At 41.8% G+C, this 19,203-nt stretch overlaps 1 protein-coding gene across 1 annotated transcript in view; it reads left to right on the top strand.

Moving 5' to 3' along the window:
• si:ch211-200p22.4 (phosphatidylinositol-binding clathrin assembly protein) overlaps window positions 1-17,390 on the top strand; it is a gene marked incomplete in the record, with an annotated part of 103,543 nt that extends 86,153 nt beyond the window's left edge. Inside the window, 7 exon segments of the mRNA XM_042228350.1 lie at window positions 1,726-1,869; window positions 2,215-2,245; window positions 2,507-2,639; window positions 5,453-5,476; window positions 10,976-11,032; window positions 12,851-12,967; window positions 14,592-17,390. Of these exon segments, the coding sequence (XP_042084284.1) occupies window positions 1,726-1,869; window positions 2,215-2,245; window positions 2,507-2,639; window positions 5,453-5,476; window positions 10,976-11,032; window positions 12,851-12,967; window positions 14,592-14,606 (521 nt within the window).
• Between the last annotated feature and the right edge of the window lie 1,813 nt (window positions 17,391-19,203).

Genomic DNA, 19,203 nt, shown 5'->3' with positions numbered 1-19,203 from the left:
AAGAGCGGTTTAGGTCGAGGATATCTGATTTAAACTATCTGCTTTTTTCCCCGTGTGGGTAAATGCTAAAAATAGGTCGGAAAGAATTCAATTAACAGAGAGGCTAGCAGTGAGATTGAGGTTCATATTAAGGAGGCCCAACTCAGCAATATTCTCAGATCAAAACTGTCCAGCTCGGCTTCATTAAAGTGGTCGAGCCATAAGTTGATGTATTTAAAGAGTAGGAAAAATTAGGTTGAAAGCAAGAGCCTGCTCTCATTAGAGTCAGGATTAAATGTCTTCTCACTGATACAGAAACTTTATAACGTTTGTTCCCAAACTTTCTTGTCTTGTCCTCCAGCGTGAACTTCACTCATTAACTTTTAGATGTTGTTTTTCTTTTTTCAGCCTTACCATTGATAGTCCCCCGTCTCCTTTAGTAAGTTGGTAAATTCTGCCTGTCGAACTTTTTGTTGTTGGGTTGGAGCATAATACAGCTCACAGTGAGAACAGCTGCAGATTTCAATGGAAATGCAGTCATTTTGTGATATAGGTGGACAAGTTTAAGCAGACGTCTGCTATTAAAGAAGCTAGTTTGTCTGTTCGGGTTAAGTAAACATGGTATTTTTGGCAACCCAAAGTAAAACAATGCTCAGAGGAACTGCAAAAAAGGAACTACATCTCAGACTCTGCTGACCTCAGTTAACAAGTTCAGGACAGCATGATCAGAAAAAGACTGAAGAAGTATTGCTTGTTTGGAACGGAGGCCTAACTGTGATTTTTCTCTCTAAAAATCACAGTTTGTAAATCAGAAACCACAAGACTTCTGGAATGTCCTTTGAACTGATGAGACCAAAGTGGAGATGTTTTGCTGCGCAGCACCATGTCTGAAAAATCCCAACAGCATATCAGCACAAGCACCTCATACCAACTGTCGGGCAGGATAGAGGAGGGGTGATGAGAGGGGCTTTTTGCAGCCACATGACATGAGCACCTTGTAGTCACTGAGTCGAACATGGACTCCTCTGTATGCCAAAGTGTTCTAGAGTCAAATGTGAGGCCACCTGTCTGGCAGACATTCTGCAAACTGAATCAACGCTGTAAAGAAGAGCGGACTAAAAGTCCTCCACACTGATGTGAGAGACTCAAAGCCACACAGAAAATGATTTCTTCATGTTATTGCTGATAAAGGCAGTTCTACAAGCTGCTGAATCACAGGGTATATTCAGTCCTGGGAAAACTTTCTTTTTCACATCTGTAACTGCAATCTAATTAGCATTTAAGACAAGTAAGCTACCATGAACGACTTAGTTTGATTACAAAAAGGCTACACCATATTCTTGATACAGTAACCCTACGAAATGCAATTTGGCTAGTAAAATGTTGATTACTACTGTAGCTGAGCTGTGCAGCTCACATTACAGCAGGCAAACAGAGTGATATATATGTAGCCTTTTGCTCCTTGTCTCTTTATTGACTTGGCATATGGAGAAATCCAAAGCTTGACAGGCCTTCTGTGCCTAGTTACAGTTTTCTAATCTGTAACTGAACAGTTGCTGTTGAGGGAAAAGGTTCATCAGCGGTCAAGTCTGCCACTCGGTTAAATTAAATATGAAGTGCTTGATCTTGCTTTTTGCTCAGTCTTTCTGCCTGCCTGTATGCCGTTATTAGCAGCCATTCCTATTAAAAATGCAGTTTTTCTGCACACCCATCTCACTCGCTTGTTTACCTTGATTTCTTCTTCAGGTTTTGATGCTCTCGGAGACCTGTTAAAGCCTACAGTTCCCACACACACCGTACCTCCTCCACCTCCCCCTCAAGTGGCCATCCATCCTGGAGGAAAGCTGCTAGCCAACGACCTCGACTCGTCTCTGGCCAACCTCGTGGGCAGTGAGTGTTGAGATTCATGTGAATAGACCAGCAAAGACGAGAGAAAAACTCAGTTACATAACGTGGCACATGCAATGCCTGGCCTTGAATACGTGCCTGCAGTGTACTCTCAGACTCTTAAGGACATATTAAAGTTTACTGTTGCTTGTACATAGAAGTGAGCCTGCATATTCCTCTTTAACTTCATGTGTTTGGTTGGAATTTGTTATTTCTTTGTGGAAACTTGAACCTCTTTTCATGAGGGGAAAAAAACAGCATCTGAGGCTGAAATTCCTTCCTGCCTCCCTTTTCATTGTACTCTCTTAACTGCGATCACTCACTTTCTGTGTTTCCAACTCTCCACAGATCTGCAGTTTGGTGGGACCCCAGCCAAAAAGTAAGTTTTGCTGAGTCGTGATGGTGCCTTTCCTGAATTGTGCCTGTAGTCTCTGCAAAAGCAAATATACGCTTTTAAGCTGTTCTTGGTCAGGAAACTGTCAGCACAAATCTCAGAAAGCAAATTTATTATGAACTGCTTAATATGCACACACATCTGTGGCCTATTGAATTAGACTTTAAAGATTTGAAAAACGTAAATAGCAAATTATGTGATAACTAAACCTGAGATTAAACAGCTGAATCCGTTTGACCTCCACAGGCCAGATATGCAGTGGAACCAACCGGGAGAGAAGAAGCTGACGGGCGGCCAGAACTGGCAAAATAAGACCATGTCGACCACACAGTGGAGCCCAGCACCCATGGCCCCACAGCCCATGCCTGTACCACATGTGGTAAGGAGACCAACACATGCACAAATACCCAGCTGCTATAAAGAATTGTGCAACCTCAACATTTTGCCCAAAGGCGTCCATCGAGGTGTCTGTAAGTCCTGGAAGTCTTGGATGATTTTGGTTTATCACAAAAACAAATCTTATCTTCTCATTTGGCATTTTTGGCATCATTCCTGTTTAGTGCTTTACTTTAGATTAACCAAGTTAACTAGCTCAGATTTTGAGAACAACGTCACAAGATGTCCACAACAGCTACAAACTGGACCCAGTTGGGTAGACTGGAGGGAAACAAAGCTGCAAGTTTGGAAAAGAAAGCAAAAAACAAAATGAAAGTAAAGCTCACTGGTTACTTTGTTAGGTCTTGCTAGTTCTGAGTTACTTTTCCCTTCAGAGTTGCTTAATTCAGTAAAATGTTATCTAAATATCCATGATGTTGATCTTCCATTCTGCCACGTCTCAAAGGGGCTCTCCTGAGTTGAGATCTGGTGACTGTGGAGTCAAGGAATCAGTTTGAGATGATGATTTGAGACGTGGTTTGTTATCCTGCTGGAAGCAGCCATCAGAAGATGGTACACTGTGATCATAAGGGGATGGACGTGGACAGCAACAATACTCACTACGATCAGAGCATCTGCCTACCTAAGGGGCCCAAAGCGTGCCAACAAAATATCCCCCACAGCGAGTTATTAATTGTCTTTGATAATCTTACAAATCTGTTGCTTTAATATCCGGTCTCATCATGTTTCTTATCCTCAATGACTTTAATTGCTGCCAGCTTTCATAAATGATGCCCCAAGCTACGAAAATGAGACTTGAGTTGTGATAAACCAGAGTTATTGTTAAAGTCATGAAAAAAAATTCATGGAAAAGACCCTTTATTGTTGTTTGATGCACGGCATTTTGGGAAATGCGGTTGGTCAATGAGAAGATGCCACAGTGGGAAGGAAAAACTCCCTTTTAACAGGAAGACTTGAGACAAACAGCTGAGACCAGAAACCTAGACAGAAAGTGTTTACTGAGGTAATAAAGCAGTTAGACACAGCGGTAGTTTTCATTTAGATTTACATAGAACTGAATAACTTCTGGCAACCTGAGTAGTCGCCCCCTGCTGACCAATCTCAGAGATGCTGGTTTAAGCTTAAATTGTCAGACCTCAAAGTTACACCTCCGGAAACCCATTTTACCTCTGCACCACATCCTTCTACATAAATGTAACTACACGTCGGGTCAACGCATACCACAAGACTTGATTGGCGTGGAAGGTTGCTTTGTGGGGGAAAGAGTTGTTTCTGGTTAATTCGTTAAGTTAGGATGTAGATTTCCTGCAAAAGTTAAAATCACGCTTTAGGACACTTTGCATCCACCGTATTGGTGACTTTGACCACCGCCACTGACATCATCGCCAGATGTCACCGTACACTCATGTCTTCAACCCGGCTGTGGCAGCCCAACATCCCATGTTACACAAATCAAACCAGCAGAAACTAATCAATTTCGTTGACCAGTAATTCCCGTCATCGTTTTCAGTTTTTTTCCCCTGACATAAACGAGACGACGGCTAAATAAAATCTAATGCAGGGCGACAAAACCTGATGAAATGTATTGACAACTTCTGAAAACAAGATCCAACCAAAACTTATCCTGCCTTTCTACGTAGCATGAGTCTGGAAGCAAACCAATCAGTAATCTCCTTGTGCAGTAAGATGTTCACATTTGATCTGCGCTGACGAACAGGGTGGGGTCGTGCAGCCACAGGGGCTCTTTCCAGATCCAACACATCCACGTCCTTACTGCGAGGGCATGTAGCATCTTCTCATTTCACTCTGTGCCCGAAAGTTCCCAAAATGTCAGTGTAATAATTTGGCCTCCTTTCATGTTTCTGCCAGTGCTGGAGACAAAATCAGTTTAAATATTTAGGTTGGCTTCTCACAAACATACAGCGTGATGCCGAGCTGACTGGAACTTGCAAACACTTTGTAGGACATGCATCTAATCTAAAACTGTGGCACTTCTCACACCGAGCGCTGTGAAAATATCTGTGCATGTCTGTGCGGTGTCTTTGTTGTATCAGCTCGGTACATTTTATAGCTGCCTGCCTCTGTGTGTGTGTGTGTGTGTGTGTGCGTGCGTGTGTGTGTGTGTGTCTGTGTGTGTGTGTGTGTGTGTGTGTGTGTGTGTGTGGTTATTTGTGTGCGTTTGCTGATCCTGGCAGCTCCTGATTGTCATCCTGATCTCTTGACTGCAGTTTCTGGCTGACGTGGACAAACTGTCACTAACCCTCCGCTTCCCCTCTTTCTCTCATTTTCTCCTCCTGTTGATCTTTCCCTTTCTTCCTTTCTTCCCTCGCTGTCCGCTTCACCTCTGCTGTCATTCCCTCTAATCTCTCCTTCCTGTCCCGCTCATCCTCCTCGTCCGCTCGTTTTGCACCGTCATCCACTCGTCTTCCTTCCCTCGTTGGCTCGTGTTCTGCTTTATCACGACTCTTGTTATTTTTTGTTTTTTGTTGCGTTGTCATCTTCTCGTCCTGTTTTCTTCGCCCTGCCTTTGACATCTGCACGTTTGCACCGCGACCCCTCATTCTTTTATTATTTTCTGCTTGTTTCCTGTGCTTCTAACCTTTCACTCTCGTTTCTCCTCCTCCTTACTTTCTCCTCATCTTTACCTCACTCTACCGGTTTTGCCACCCTCTTTCATCATCTCCCGCTCATTTCCCCCCACTTTTTCCCATCTCATCACCTTGCCTCCTCTCCCTCCTCCTCCTCTCTTGTCTTTCTCTGTTTTTTGTCCCTTTTCCTCGTTGCGTCCTGATGCAGAATGGAATGTTCTATACTAGTTATGTAAGTACTTATCTCTGTTTAACGAGCTGCTCAGACACGTCCTCTCCCGGGTATCTTTCTCTTCATCTCTTTCCCTGTCACCTCTTCTTTCACTTGCATTCCCCGGAGACGCTTATTTAAAAAAAAATAGAGAGAAAAAAAGGAAGTTCATTCTGTTCTTGCACCATTATCATAAATAACCTTCTCACCTCTGTGATAAAAAGTAATAGTCTGCACTGCTTATGTAAGCAAATTGATGTGAGGAAGTTAGAACAAGGCGCTCCTTCTCCCTACTAAAACCTGAGAGCGCCATTCTTCTGGGTGTCTTTTAAAAGATCCACGTCTAATTTATTTGTCAGCCGTTCATCGGGTTATTATCCACATTTTTCTCCCCCCTCAATCAACAAATCCCATGAAACGGAAACAAAACGGCAAACCGAGCCACTCTGAGGCGCTTCAGAAGTCTGTTATCTCTGTGGCTGAAATGGCGACGTTATCTCGGTATGAAAGGAAAAACTTCATGTGCAGCAGAGGTCCGGTCCAGGATGCACAGATCAAAGTATCGCAATGAAGGATTTAACAACAAGTTACTAAATGGTTGCAAACAGCCACAGAGAGTCAGCTCTACCGTTTGTTTGTTTTTTCTCTAATATAAACAACAGTTTTCAGTTATTAACATCGATCTGTGTATCAATTTGGTCTCATTTGTTGCTTTTAATGACCCTCAGGCCTGATTTAGACCTAGAGGTAGAGGTTGTGGTGTAACTTTTTCTTTTCACGTCTTTGCTTTCATGGGTAAACAGACTGCAGTGAACAGGATTTATGAAAAGGTTGTACATTATATAAAGAAACGGCCTGTTTTGCAAGCATACTTTCAGATACTTGCTACCTGCCATTTTCATAAGTGTTGAAGCTTTTTCTGATGATAAATTAATCATAATGCATCAAAATAATTAATAAATGACAGAAAAGTGCCTGTTTTTTCTGCTCTAAAAGTTTACCTCTTATTGGCTGCTCTTGCAAACAGAAAGCTTAAGGTATATCCCACATCACTGACATAATACAGAGTTAAGAATCAAACACAAAACAAAACTAGAATATACTATAATAGCTCCTCTTAACTCTTGCCCCCCATACAGTCGGCATCTGACAACCTGCTCTGTACCCTTAAAGACTAGCTTTGACACCTCAGTATATCTCAGTTAATACTTGGTTTAATGATCATTAGAGTAGTTGAAAAATAACAAAGAGCCTCTTAGTCGACTTTCAAGGGGTAAAGAGTTTAAACACCCTGCAACAGAGCAGCAAAATCCAGCTGAAATGAGTCCCTGATGCACCAAGAAACATCTTTTTTTTTTTTTTTTTTTTTTTTTTTTAAGAGATGTGCAGGAAAAAATGTGTTGAAGTAATTCTCAAACCAGCTAATTCTTAAGGTGTTATATTATTTCAGCCTTTAACTCCCACTGACAAGCCAGCAAGAACAGAAATTGCCTATGGGGATTAATTCAGCAGCACAATAATAGGAAAAGAGGTGATGGGTCCCTGAGCAGAACAAACTAAAACTTTTCACCTCTTACACGGTACGACACAGAAATCCTGCGTGGTTCAGTCAGCACGACAGAAACATCAGCTTTAACCAAACAAAGCTCAGAGAGAGAATATTAATAAAACTGCTCATTACTGTCCCCGAGAATGAAAATACACAGTCTGTGACTCCAGCGCAGCTGAGATGACCTCCCATAATCCATGAGACAATAAATAAATCATAGCAGAACTGCATGAGACATCACAGGTAACACGAGTAAGCAGCTCGTCACGCTTCACGCATGATAATCGAAACTCCCACGTCTGAGATTCTCAACAGAAGGGCAAGGTTGTAACTGTCTGCGCTGGTTGGATATTCAAAAACGCCATCAAAAAGCATTTTCCCTTTGCTTTTCTGTTTTCTTTTTTTTTACTGTGACTGAGACTGCAGGCCACTCAAGGTCAGAAGTCTGAGTTTGCATTAGAAAGCACAGAAAGAAGAAAGTTGCTTGTGCCGAGGAGATGGCAGAGGGAGCAGCAGAAGTTCAGCTGTGAAAGCTGAAACTTGGGATGAAAGATGCAGAGAAAAGACAGATTTCTTTTTTTTTTATTTAATGCGCAGATAGGCAGGGAGACACGCTGGTGAAGGATAGAACAGCAGGTGGGAGATTGAGCATAAAAAGACGGATACAAACTCATGGATGTGTCACACGATGCACCGAGGAGCCGTCGGCGGCGTAAAGATAGATGGACAAAAACACCGGTTGAGAATCTGCAGCGGTGCATCGACACGTCTCACCTTCTCTGCTTTGTCTCGGGTTTCTTTTTGTTTTTTTGTCGTGTTTTAAAGAAGTAGGGAATAAAAATGATGCTCGCCGTCGTTTTTGCACAAGCAGCCGTGAAGACAGACAGGAAGCAGAGATGGATGGTTTGCAAATTAATGAGCGATTCGGGTGCAGATGACAGTAAAGTCAATTTCATCTTTAATCAGGGTTCAAATGCTAAAACCACAAACCCACTGATCAACTGCTGAACGCACAATAAGATGGATAAATTAAAGCGTCTTTTTTTTATCTGAATTGGCTTCTTTTCGTACAACTTGTGGTTCACTTTGATTAATGCTTTTGAGCAACTGTCACAACTCGCTCTACAAAGGCGAGAACTTACTTGCGATTGATTATCTCCTGAGGGCGGTGCGCAGGTTCACCTTATCTGGCTTTTCTCCTGAGGGCGTCTTAACCGGAGTATACACTGAGCGAGGTCTTTGCGCTTTGTGAGAGATCTTCAAAGTTGGTCATTTTGAGGGTCTTGCCATCGAACGTGGAAAATCAGCACAGAGAGGTCTTAAATGTTTTTTTGCAAGGATCTTTTACCTCACATCCACATTTAAGTCCTGGCAATGACACTGCAGGGCTGAGACTGTGGCAGCCATCGCTCAGAAAGCTGTTTGACGCTGAAAAATAACAGACGGACAATTAAAGTAGCAGAAGGCTGGCTAGCTTACTTGTTATCTTCACCAAGGAAATTGTGTTTTTATTTGTTAACATATATAGAAAGATTTAAAATAGTCTCACATTTGACCTTTGACCTCCCCTTCAAGTTCAATAGATTGGCGTGAAAGGTCAAAATGATAATGATGGTATATAGAGCTATTTGTTTCTGACTGCTGTTGTTTGTACCGGCAATATATTGGCATACAGGGAACGATGGGGATTCTAAATACTGTGTTCCTTCTGACCTTCGACCTCTTCAAGGTCAAATCAGGTCAAGCTTTTTTAAAATGTCTTGTCTTTAAAACTTTGCGTAAAAATCTTGCTGCCTTTGTTTGTATTGGCAACATTTAGAAAATGGCACTGTTGTAAAAGTCACATTATAGTTTGCATCCAAATATCAGGTCAGGTTTGACCTCTGACCTTTTTTTTTCCTCTTCAAATGTTTTATATCTTTAAATTGCGTGAGCTGCCCGGTTAGTTAGAAATATACTGCAGTATTATTACCTGTAAACACAAACTGATATTACTGTTAATACTGCGACCCACCTCCAGTACTTTCACAGCCCACCAGGGGGCCTTGGCCCACACTTTGGGTATCCCTGCTCAATCCCCATACACACCATTAAAAGTTAGTGAGCTGACTGCTCTGTAACCATCTGTGCAGAAGCTTCTCACTCGTGGTTCAGGTGGAAAAGGTCAGGTAGGCGTGCTCTTCACTGGGACCACCCATCTTCCTCCTTTTATAAATCACTTTAAATCTTCAGTGTTCAGATGCAGTTTTCTGAGTATTTTAAATGACTTCGGCTCAGTTTTCATAAGTTTTAAAATGCTGGAGTCAAAAGCTCGCATAGCGCGCACAGCGCGCACAATCAAATCAGATCGAGTGATGTGATAAATCATCCTGTGGAGCAGTCACATTAGTTTGGCTTAAAATTAAATAGGCACATCAGATGTTCTCATTTCATCAAGATAATGCAAGTAGGGGAAAAACTCAATTTTACCTGAAGCCACTTTTTTTTTTTTTTAAATGATGAGCAAGAATATCTAACTTCAGCCAAAGACAGCGCGTGAGGCACATTAGAAATAATAGAAACTGAAAGATATTCCTTCTCTGAGTCAAATCTGAGCTCTCTGATTTTATGCACGGGCTGTTAAACTCAGTGTGTCACACTGACTTGTACTTACTGTTCATTATCTTAATATCCGTCATAAAAGACAAATAAATCAACTCGTGAACACGCCTGACGGTTATGTGTCACATTTTTTTCAGATGTGTCAAATTAATCCAGAGATTCTCCACATCTATGGGAACTTTTCACGCATGAAACTGTCTGTTTGCAAAGAGCAGCGCGTCACAAAAGAGAAAGTTAGACAGGCCATGAAAGGAGAGGTAGCAAAAACAGACACAAAAAAATCATGCAAAGCTACGCTGGAGTCCGAGAGTCAACGTGCCTCATTTGAAATGACCACAGCAGGTCCTTTTTATGGTGTCAGTGCATAAATAACAATTAAATGATGATGCTGGGGTGGTTGTGTTTTTGCCAATAACAAAACTAAACCCACAAGTGCACTCACTTAATTCATGTAGCTCATCATTTTACGTAAGCCTGCTATGACTTTCCCATGCAGCTAATTGCTGTGTTTAATGGAAATATTTTACCGGTCTCTCTCAGCAGTTTGATTGAGGCTTTGTAATTGTGTTAAAAATGCCGCGGTTGTCTCATTTACGATGATGGATTAGGTCTGTGAAGGCAGCTGTTTTTAATGGGTTTTTGCAAACAGTGGGGTGAGCGGGTGCTGACCTGCAGCAGAGCAGGCAGTCACGGCTTGTGATGAGGAGAGTGCAAACGCTATAAGGTGTTCCCAAAACCCAGTGAGGTGCTTCCTGGTTGTGTTTGACAGACATCAAAGTCGTATGGGCTCTGTCAGTAACTCATCTGTTGATATTAATACTCCTCTACTGTTGTGCAAGAGGCACGCCGCCCTGCACCTGCCCATATCATCTTGTAAACTGACTTCCATCCAGGATATTCGCCGACACGATACCGCAATGTACCGCAGACGCTCGCGCCCATAAATTACCAATTTGTCAAGCAGAAGTCAGGCGGCGGCGACGCAGACACACGTGGGTTGTAAACGATGGCTACAAATTGCCCGTCACATCGAATTTGAAGCCTGTTCAGCTGTAGTGGATTTGATTTGCAAAGTGAGCAGGGCAGGGCCAATCACTGTGCTATTGAGCCACCCCTTTTTAAAGCAGTGGTAATGATTGCACTCAGTGGGAATCCACTAAGTACCCCTACTGCATGCTGTGTTATTGTGCTCCTAATGTGCACATACTTGAGCATTAAATGTACTCTCCTTGCACATAAAGTAGGCTTTATTGTGAGGTTTTTATTTTATTTTTTGAAGGCTTGAAGCCGTATGTGACAAAAGCCATGAAATGTTTGAGTCAGGTGCTTTTGTTCTGATAGTTGACACCTGTTTTCTGTTTTTCTGCCAGGCTCCAGCTCCCATGGCTTTCCCCATGACCACACCGCAAGTGCCTGTGTATGGAATGGTAAGCATGCACATATTAACATATTCCCACACATGCCTGGGGGGGCACTGTCGTAGATTTATATGGAGACTAGAGCTGCAAGGCTGTATTTGTATTATTAATTAAACTGTGTTTTCAAATGTAGCATAACTAGCGTGGACACCCAAGTTTGAGAGCAAGGGGACCAATGTTCACATTGGACAGAGAAGACAAAAGGAGTAAATGAGTCCATCTATGTGCGCTGTGAACGACCACCATTGAACCGAGGGGGTGGCCTATGACAGTCTGCCACCTACCATCTAGTTTTGAGAACCCTTCCCAGGTGCCTGAACCCCCACTCACAACTAGGATTATGTGACCTCAGTGGGTCACATGATAGGATGGGGCAAGGTCTCACAGTGGTTTCACCTGAAACCTCTGCTGATAATGACCCATGCCCTCTTTCACAGCTTGGCACATGTGATGAGACACATGTTTAACCCTTTAAAACCGGTCGGAGCGGGCACGCTCCATTTTGCATAACTATTTTAAAATCCCTGTAGAACCGGAACCACGTTAAGCTAGCACAATAATTTGTTTGGCATATGAAACCGGAGTTGTTGTACTTACATCTTATGCCATCAGCTTGTCCTAGGTCACGGTTTCCTTCCACATATAGCTTTGCAAAAATTGCATAAAAAGCGCTTGCAGCAACAAAAACATAATATTCCAGAAACAGGCTTTGCCGATCCGATCAACTGTTCATAACACTTCCTACGTTGGAATAGATGTCAGCGCGAACTATCGTATGCCCACCTGCCCAAAATCGGAAGTGACATTTTCGCGGAAAATGTAGTTTTTTACCTTCAGGGCCTTATAAGCCTGTACTGGTGTTTTTAAAAGTCACATTTGGCTTTGTGCTTTTCTGTATTGTTTCTGGGATGCTTAGAACTTAAATTGCACTGCTGGAAATAGTTTATTTTGATGCACCTGCTGTTTTCTTTGTAAATTTGCATTGTAATATTTTCATTTTTCCTGCAGTATATAAAAAATTGGTGTATCTCAAAAATAAAACTATGAAGACACTCAAAATAAATTTCCTGTTGTTAGAAACTATTTTGTGCAACTTTTTTGTATTTACAGTTTTGAGGGATAAGCCTCTTAAATTTCTCTAACTAGAAATATATGTTTTAAAAAAAAGCGATTTTCAATTTTCTGTAGTTTATTGCACTTTTTTGCAATTTATGTAATTACTATGCACTTAATGAATACATATTATTAAAATCTGGGCTATAATTGTTGTATTGATGTATAGCAACTTGAAATGCTCCCAAAAATGGCTCCACACCATGTAAAAATATAATATAAGCTCTGGCGGACTTGGTTCTATGGTAGGTCTTAAAGGGTTAAAAGTGGGTCAACTCCCAGGAGGGTTTAAATGCCTGGGACTCGCCACCTTCTGGTTTTAGACCTGAAGAAACTTATTGGATGAGATGTGAAACATCTGCACGAAATTTAAAGAACTCCAGTCACCTTATTTTCCTTACAAGGCGCGCTCAGAACAGCCAGTATGTTCAGCTGCTGAAGACTGTCCCACTACCTAGAGTGTAATGTTTGGCACACTTCACCTGTAAAACAAAAGGAGTTTCACCCTCAGATTAAACACAATGAGCTTGAAAACTGACTTTGTTGGGTGATGAAATCATTTTTAAAATGATTGCTCCGTGCTTAGCCACCGCTGAGCGGCTGGTTGTCTTGTTTCCATTACTGCGTATAACAATATATTTTTTTAAAACCTTATGTCTTTCTTTCTTTAATTTTTACTTTGCAAACATCTCTCTGCATCTTACCTTTGTCCAGGTTCCTCCCCAGATGGGTCAGATGGGTGGGGTACCTGTGATGGCTCCTCAGCCAATGATGTACAACCAGCCTGTTCTAAGACCCACTAACCCCTTCGCACCCATGCCCGGAGCCCAGGTAACTCTCATACATTTTTAACATCTTAACAGCTGATTACTTTTAGGAAATTAAATGACGGGATTGAAAATGTTGGACTCAAAGTCACCCTGACCTTAATAATTTGGCCAGGCTCGGTGTGTTTGTTTGGCAGTGTGTTAGCAGGATTACTCAGAAAGTTTTGAATGAATTTGCATGCAAATTTTTCGAAACTTGAGGCTTGAACCAACTTAGAGAAGATTAACTGCTAATAACAGAGCTGCTCTTATTATGATTACAACATCAGTTTAAATTCTCACGTTCTTTGTGGGTGGCAAAACAGGAAGTTCATGCAACAACATGCTCTTACCAAGATTTCTGTTTTGATCAGTGACACTTTATCAGTTATGAGGTTTTATGAGTTGGTTGTGGATTTTGGGTTTTGTTTTTTTGGGGGGGTTTTTTAGAACCAGTTATCGGCCCCTGGTGTCCATTAAAAAGACATAAAAAAGAAAATTTTAAGAATTTAAAATTCCTCGTTGGCCTCACTGTACACGACCACGAGCTCCATCCATTTTATGCCTCTTTCCACTGATACCTACTTGGCTTTACTTGAATCAAATGTCTTTCAGTTGTTTCCCATTATAATTGAGTACCAGCTCAATATGTGTTGGGTCGTTATAGCAACGCTTCCGCAAGTCTATGACATTTATAAGCGTCGCAATCATAACGCAACAATGGAGGACGTCGAGGTGATGGTGTTGATGGTCTGTGGCTTTTTGTCAGACTCGACACCACGATTCTGGTTTTTGTGGAGCCATTTGAGTCATTGCAGAGCTTCAAAAATGGCAGTTTTTGTTTTCAATCTCGCTACTGAGTGACCAATCGATGACATGCAGTCTGTTGACCTCACATTTTCAGACTGGAACCTCGGCCCATCAGGTACTAAAAAGTAACAGCTACTACCACGTAATTGAAAACCGTAAAAGTCGAGCTGAGAAGGTACGAGTAGAAAAGAGGCATATTTTCTGTGAAAATGGGCACCTCGTGGGCACAACACCAGATTTAAGGTCAACATTAAAGAGGTGACCCCAGGATGCTGGATGGCTAGAAATTTGCAACACGACTGTAAAAGGGAAACACTGAAATAGAAAGACAAGCACAGGTAGTTTGTGAAAAATAGTGAAAAAAAAAAGGTTTGTTTTTCCCCTGATTCCTTAAAGAAAATCCTCCCAACCTGTGACACAGATGTGTCGTCTTGAGTCACCCACAGAAAACCTGAGAGTGGCAGACTGGTTGAAAACAAAACCAGCAGTACATAAATAACATTTGGCACACAAAGTCATCTCAAAAGCAACAAATGCATAGAAGACGGGGTCAAGAATGATCACCAGGTCAACTGTGTTTTCATCTGATAGCTTTTAAGAGGGCCGGGGAAGTTCAATTATTCAGCAATTTTTAGAAATGCTGGTATTTTTCATAGAAGTTTGTTTGTATTGTTTTTTTATCTCGTTTTATCTTGCCATTTTTCCTCACCCTCCGTTTTTTTTGTGTAATTTCCCATTGAGAAATTCTTTACTGCCGTCAGAGCAGAGTGTCAGAGGGCTTCTCTGTGATCAAAACAAACCGTTTCTCCTATCATGTCCTCTCTTCTTTGTCTGTTTAGATGCAGTTTATGTAATCCAGTCAGGAGGGGAAGCAGAGTGCCAAAAGCAACATACATACAAACAAACAAACAAACAGCATAAACAAACACAAGAGGATGATGATGATGAGATGGACGGAAGGATGATTTGCTCAAGCTGAAACGACAGACTGACACAAGATAACCGGGCTGACACCAAAAGTCAAGTTGGAAAGAGGAAGAGAAGATGACGAAAAGGATGGACTGAGCGATGGCAGGGGTTCGATGGGGAAGATGTTACCCAGGCTGGTCGTTGTCTGAAACAACTCTTTGCACCTGTGTGTGTGTGTGTGTGTGTGTGTGTGTGTGTGTGTGTGTGTGTGTGTGTGTGTGTGTGTAGCTTCTCTCTGTTTATTGTCTGATTTGTGTTCCTATCGATGGAGTGATGTTTCAGGAGAGGGAATAAGGACGAGAGAGAACGACGGGGAGGAGGGAAGAGGGGATTCAGGAAATCCTACCTCTAGTTTTCAGTCAGGCTAAATGTGTCTGACTGCTGTGAGAGTCTCTGCTGCAGAATTAGCTTTATTTCATACTGGTGCTATTTTGTCCTCTGTGGGTCACTGCTCGCCTGCAACGGCAACTTTGGAGCACTTACGAGAAGACAAGTGTTTGTTTTATTGTGTGTGTGTGTGTGCGCGCGTGTGTGTGTACGCACGTGTGTGCTCAGCAGTTGTTTCAGACAATACCTTTGCCACGGACCTCCTCTCCATCCCCACCCTCGCTCCCTGTCTGCGTCCACAACCGTCCACTTAGCAAGAGATTTAGTGGCAAATCCTCTTCGGTGTGTTTCCTGTAATTTTCCGCTTTGTTGGGATATATTTGTATTTTTCTGTCAGTTTTTCTTCGCCAACTTCTCCTGAATGTTATCGGGGCTTGTACAGCGATTTGTTGAAGCATTTGTTAATAGTAATTGAGCGTTTGTTGTTAAGGGTTTTGAGCTAAAGTCTTTGTTACTCATACAGCATTGTTTTTCTCCACGTAATGCTACAGATACACACAGAAAGATGGGAGCTAGCAGGCACAGCATGCTAGCACTGTATGAAATTATGTTTTAAGGCCTAGTCACACCAGAAAGTGACACAGCAAAACTAAGCTAATAGCAGTTAGATAGTAATTTGGTAGTTTGGGATTTTTTTTGTTATTATCCTTTGTTTTTCTAGTGGGTAGTTTATTTTTTCTGAAAATTATTATAGAAATTTAGTTGAATAAATTTTTTGAAGTTTTCACTCTGAGAAACGGTAAGGAAAAGAATTGTGCACGTAGCTAATAAGCTACAACAGCATGAGGTTGGCCTACGTTAAACTTATCCAGAGCTGCACCATTAGCAATTTTCCTTAAGTCACTAAGCAGTGCTGTTTTCAAATGAAAACTCCCATTACTACATACAAAAATAAAAGATCATCCAGGGCATCAGGACACTGGACGCTTGTTTCTACCACAGACAAAATGTAACAACTGCCCAAAAGAGACTAAATTCTGGGCTATCTCAAAATTTTGAATTGCGTATATTGTAGTTTCGAGATGCATTACTCAAAATGTTGAGTTATTAAGACAAATTTTAATCATGGCCGCTGTTTGCAACATTCTTGAATTTTGAAGGACAACTTTGAAGAAATTATATCCGTGGTTTGTTGACTTTGGAATAAAGGTGCAGCTGCTGTGATGGGCCAATGGAGAGGAGCAGTCTTACACCTGAGTTTGACTTTTACAAGTTAGACCCTGAAGTCAAAGATGCTCCAAAAAAATGGATCAAAGTTATTTATTGACTCTCAAACTTGTTGTTGAGCTCAATAAAGGGTAGTCCAAAATGTAGAACTTTAAGGGCATCGGAACAAAGGAGGCCGGACTTCCTTCAGGTTTGTGAAAGGGTTAGCGCTAAGTTTAGTTAATCCATAAATGTTAGACAGCAGTACAGGAATAAATGCTCTAACAGGCTTCAGAAGAACCACCTTTCTCCCCCAAACACATCCTGGTGGCAACAGTTTTCTATCAAAGATCACAACAGTTAAACTTGATTTTAAAAAATTAGCAGACATTTGCTGTGTCAAACGTTGGTGTGACGAGACCTCCAACTGTACATTGTGTTCAACTTGGTGGTCAGTTTAGGAATAGGTAAAGTGTATTTTTGTTTCATCTCTGTGTTAATTAGCATTGTTAGCCTGTGGTTTGTTGACTTTCTGCCTCAGTTGGATCTATCTGTGTGTATCTGTTTTTCCTGTCTTCTTCATCAGCTCATCAACCAGTCTTTAAGGATTTGAGCTTTGTTTCATTAGGTACAACTTCTTGGCAGATCCACAGTATGTGCCAGTGATCGATGACAGCGGCACAGAGTGAGTTAAATGTTACTGAATCAAGTTGAATTCACTTTTAATTGCACTGAATCAAAGTGAGTGGCTGTAAGTGCGACACTGAACCTGTGGCGTCTCCCTCGCTCAGTGGTTCCAAGAATCTGTGGGGATCAAATTTGACTCTTCAGCTCAGCCAAAGCATCCATCCCCATGAGTTTGACTGTGGGTGTATTTATGCATAACGACTTCTCGTGTCCACGTGTATCCTTACACATTTATGTGAACGTATTTTCTTTTCTTCATCGAGGGCTATTTCTGAGGGTCAAATTTTAAGCCAGACTTGATCCGATAAGTTTAACACAAAATGGGCTTGATTTGTTTTTATAAAGTCAAATTTTGTTGCAAAAATGCACATGCAAAAATGTTGCACTCAAGTGGCTATCCTGCCGTAGCAGAGCTGTTGTTTTTGGGGGTTTTGTTTCTTTTCCGGTATGAAAAAGTTGAAGATTTGAAGTGTGTAGAAGTAGTTTAGGGTTTTACAACATAATAGGTTTGTCAAATCTACCAGCCACTTTGGCGGGAGACTCAAGGTTACTCTCCTGCCATTCTAACAATGAACTTGAAGCTTTTTAGTACCATTCCCGATCTCAGTCCAGCATCTCCATCCCAGCCATCAGTGGTTGTCCAGTATCAAACTCATCGCCCACTCTGCTGTGAAGTCTCTACAATCTCGCTTGAGCCTGTCTGGTCCAGTTGGTCTTTCTCTAGGATGCTTCTTTAGCCTGTTTGTCACTGTTGGTATGTGTAGATATGTGTAAGTAAAAAAATAGCTATAATAACCAGTTTCTGTCTAGATTGTCCACTCATCCCTGTCGCTGTTGGATAGATGCTGCTTCTAGAAGCTTCCTGTTGCAGTCTTGTGTTAGCTTAGCCTCTCTTCATAGTATCCCCTGAAACCTGTGGAACACCTCCCACAGCAGGTTTTCCCACCCCGTCCTCTTCTCCGCCAGTAACTGTAGCTCTATTATCTCTCTTGATGTCTCAGTCTTTTAGCAGTAGATTAAACCTCTCACCGGCTCTCAGGCTTTGTAGTTCTCGAGCTTTTCCTTAACATCTCTGCAGTGTTTGGTAGGTGAGGTCCCCATCTTTTTTTTTCCCCTCCATCTCCAATCATATTTGCCAGTCATGATGTCAGCAGCCTACAGAGTGTCTCCGGTTGGACCTCGACGGCGAATCACAAGACGCTTGAATATCCAGGTGTTTTGTTACAAGTGGGCGAGCTAAAATGGTGCTTTTCTAGAACTAGTGAAGTATGTAGTCCAAGAAGTGTTGGAACTTAGATGTCAGCTGTGACTGGGAGGTTTGTCAGTCAACCAGCTGTTGTTGAGGGGCACTTAGGAAAATTATGGAAAGTAGTGAGTCCACTGATCACTGGGACAGTTGATCGAGATATTAGCTCTCTTCCCTGTTAGTTTTATTATAGCTCTGCGGAGAGGCACCGAAATGTCTTTGCAAACCTACGCAGAGAAGGATGTCATTCGTACCCAGTGGTTGAGCACACCTCTTAAATCTCAACGACGTAGTAACTGCCACAAGTGATCTTCGAGCAGAACACAGGAAACTTAATCTGTTTGGGTTTTTTTTTTTTTATTGTTTTTTTACGCCAGTGAATTCCTCGTTTCTGTCTTGGATTTCGTCGTTTGTTCGTGCTTGCCCACTGCGTGTAAATTTGTTTTCGAGACGTGGCATATTGGCCTTTTTGCAGTCAAAGAAAAACGTGCTTATGTTTGCCGGCTTGCAGGCTGGAGAGACGTACCTCAAGCTTATCTACGGCTTCTAACAAATACGACTATGCAGAATCTTTAGGTCTTTGCTGCCGTAAGCTTTCTGGTTTCAACTTGTAGTACAAGTTCTGTTTTCCAATCTCCTTTGAGCTTTGGTTGTGCGCAGGTCTGTAGAGAACAACAGCAGGATTCATCCAGATATCTTGGCTGCACTCTAAGCCCGCGAACAGTAGCAGCTGGACCTGGAGTTCTTAAATAGTCGATAAATTCTGTGATTGGATGTTCCTGATGCTCCCTGTGTCCTAAATATGGACTCTTTGGATCTTCTCAATCTTCAAAACGTCCCCTCCTCTGGGCCACCTGTGTTTTTGAGTCCCAGCTTTAAAAAGAAAAGTATTTTGTTAATGGATGTGTCCTTTTTTTGGCACCAATATGAGACCTTTTTTATATTCTAGGACAGCTGCCTTACTGTCTCTAATCTTATGTGATAAATTGACACTTCACAAATAAAAGCTGCTTTAT

The sequence above is a fragment of the Haplochromis burtoni genome, unplaced genomic scaffold, assembly GCF_018398535.1.
Source record: "Haplochromis burtoni strain Fernald_Lab_line unplaced genomic scaffold, NCSU_Asbu1 Contig_319, whole genome shotgun sequence".
In the NCBI taxonomy this organism is placed as follows: domain Eukaryota; kingdom Metazoa; phylum Chordata; class Actinopteri; order Cichliformes; family Cichlidae; genus Haplochromis; species Haplochromis burtoni.
The sequence above is the reverse complement of the archived record's forward strand: the minus strand, read 5'-3'. Positions and strand labels throughout refer to the sequence as shown.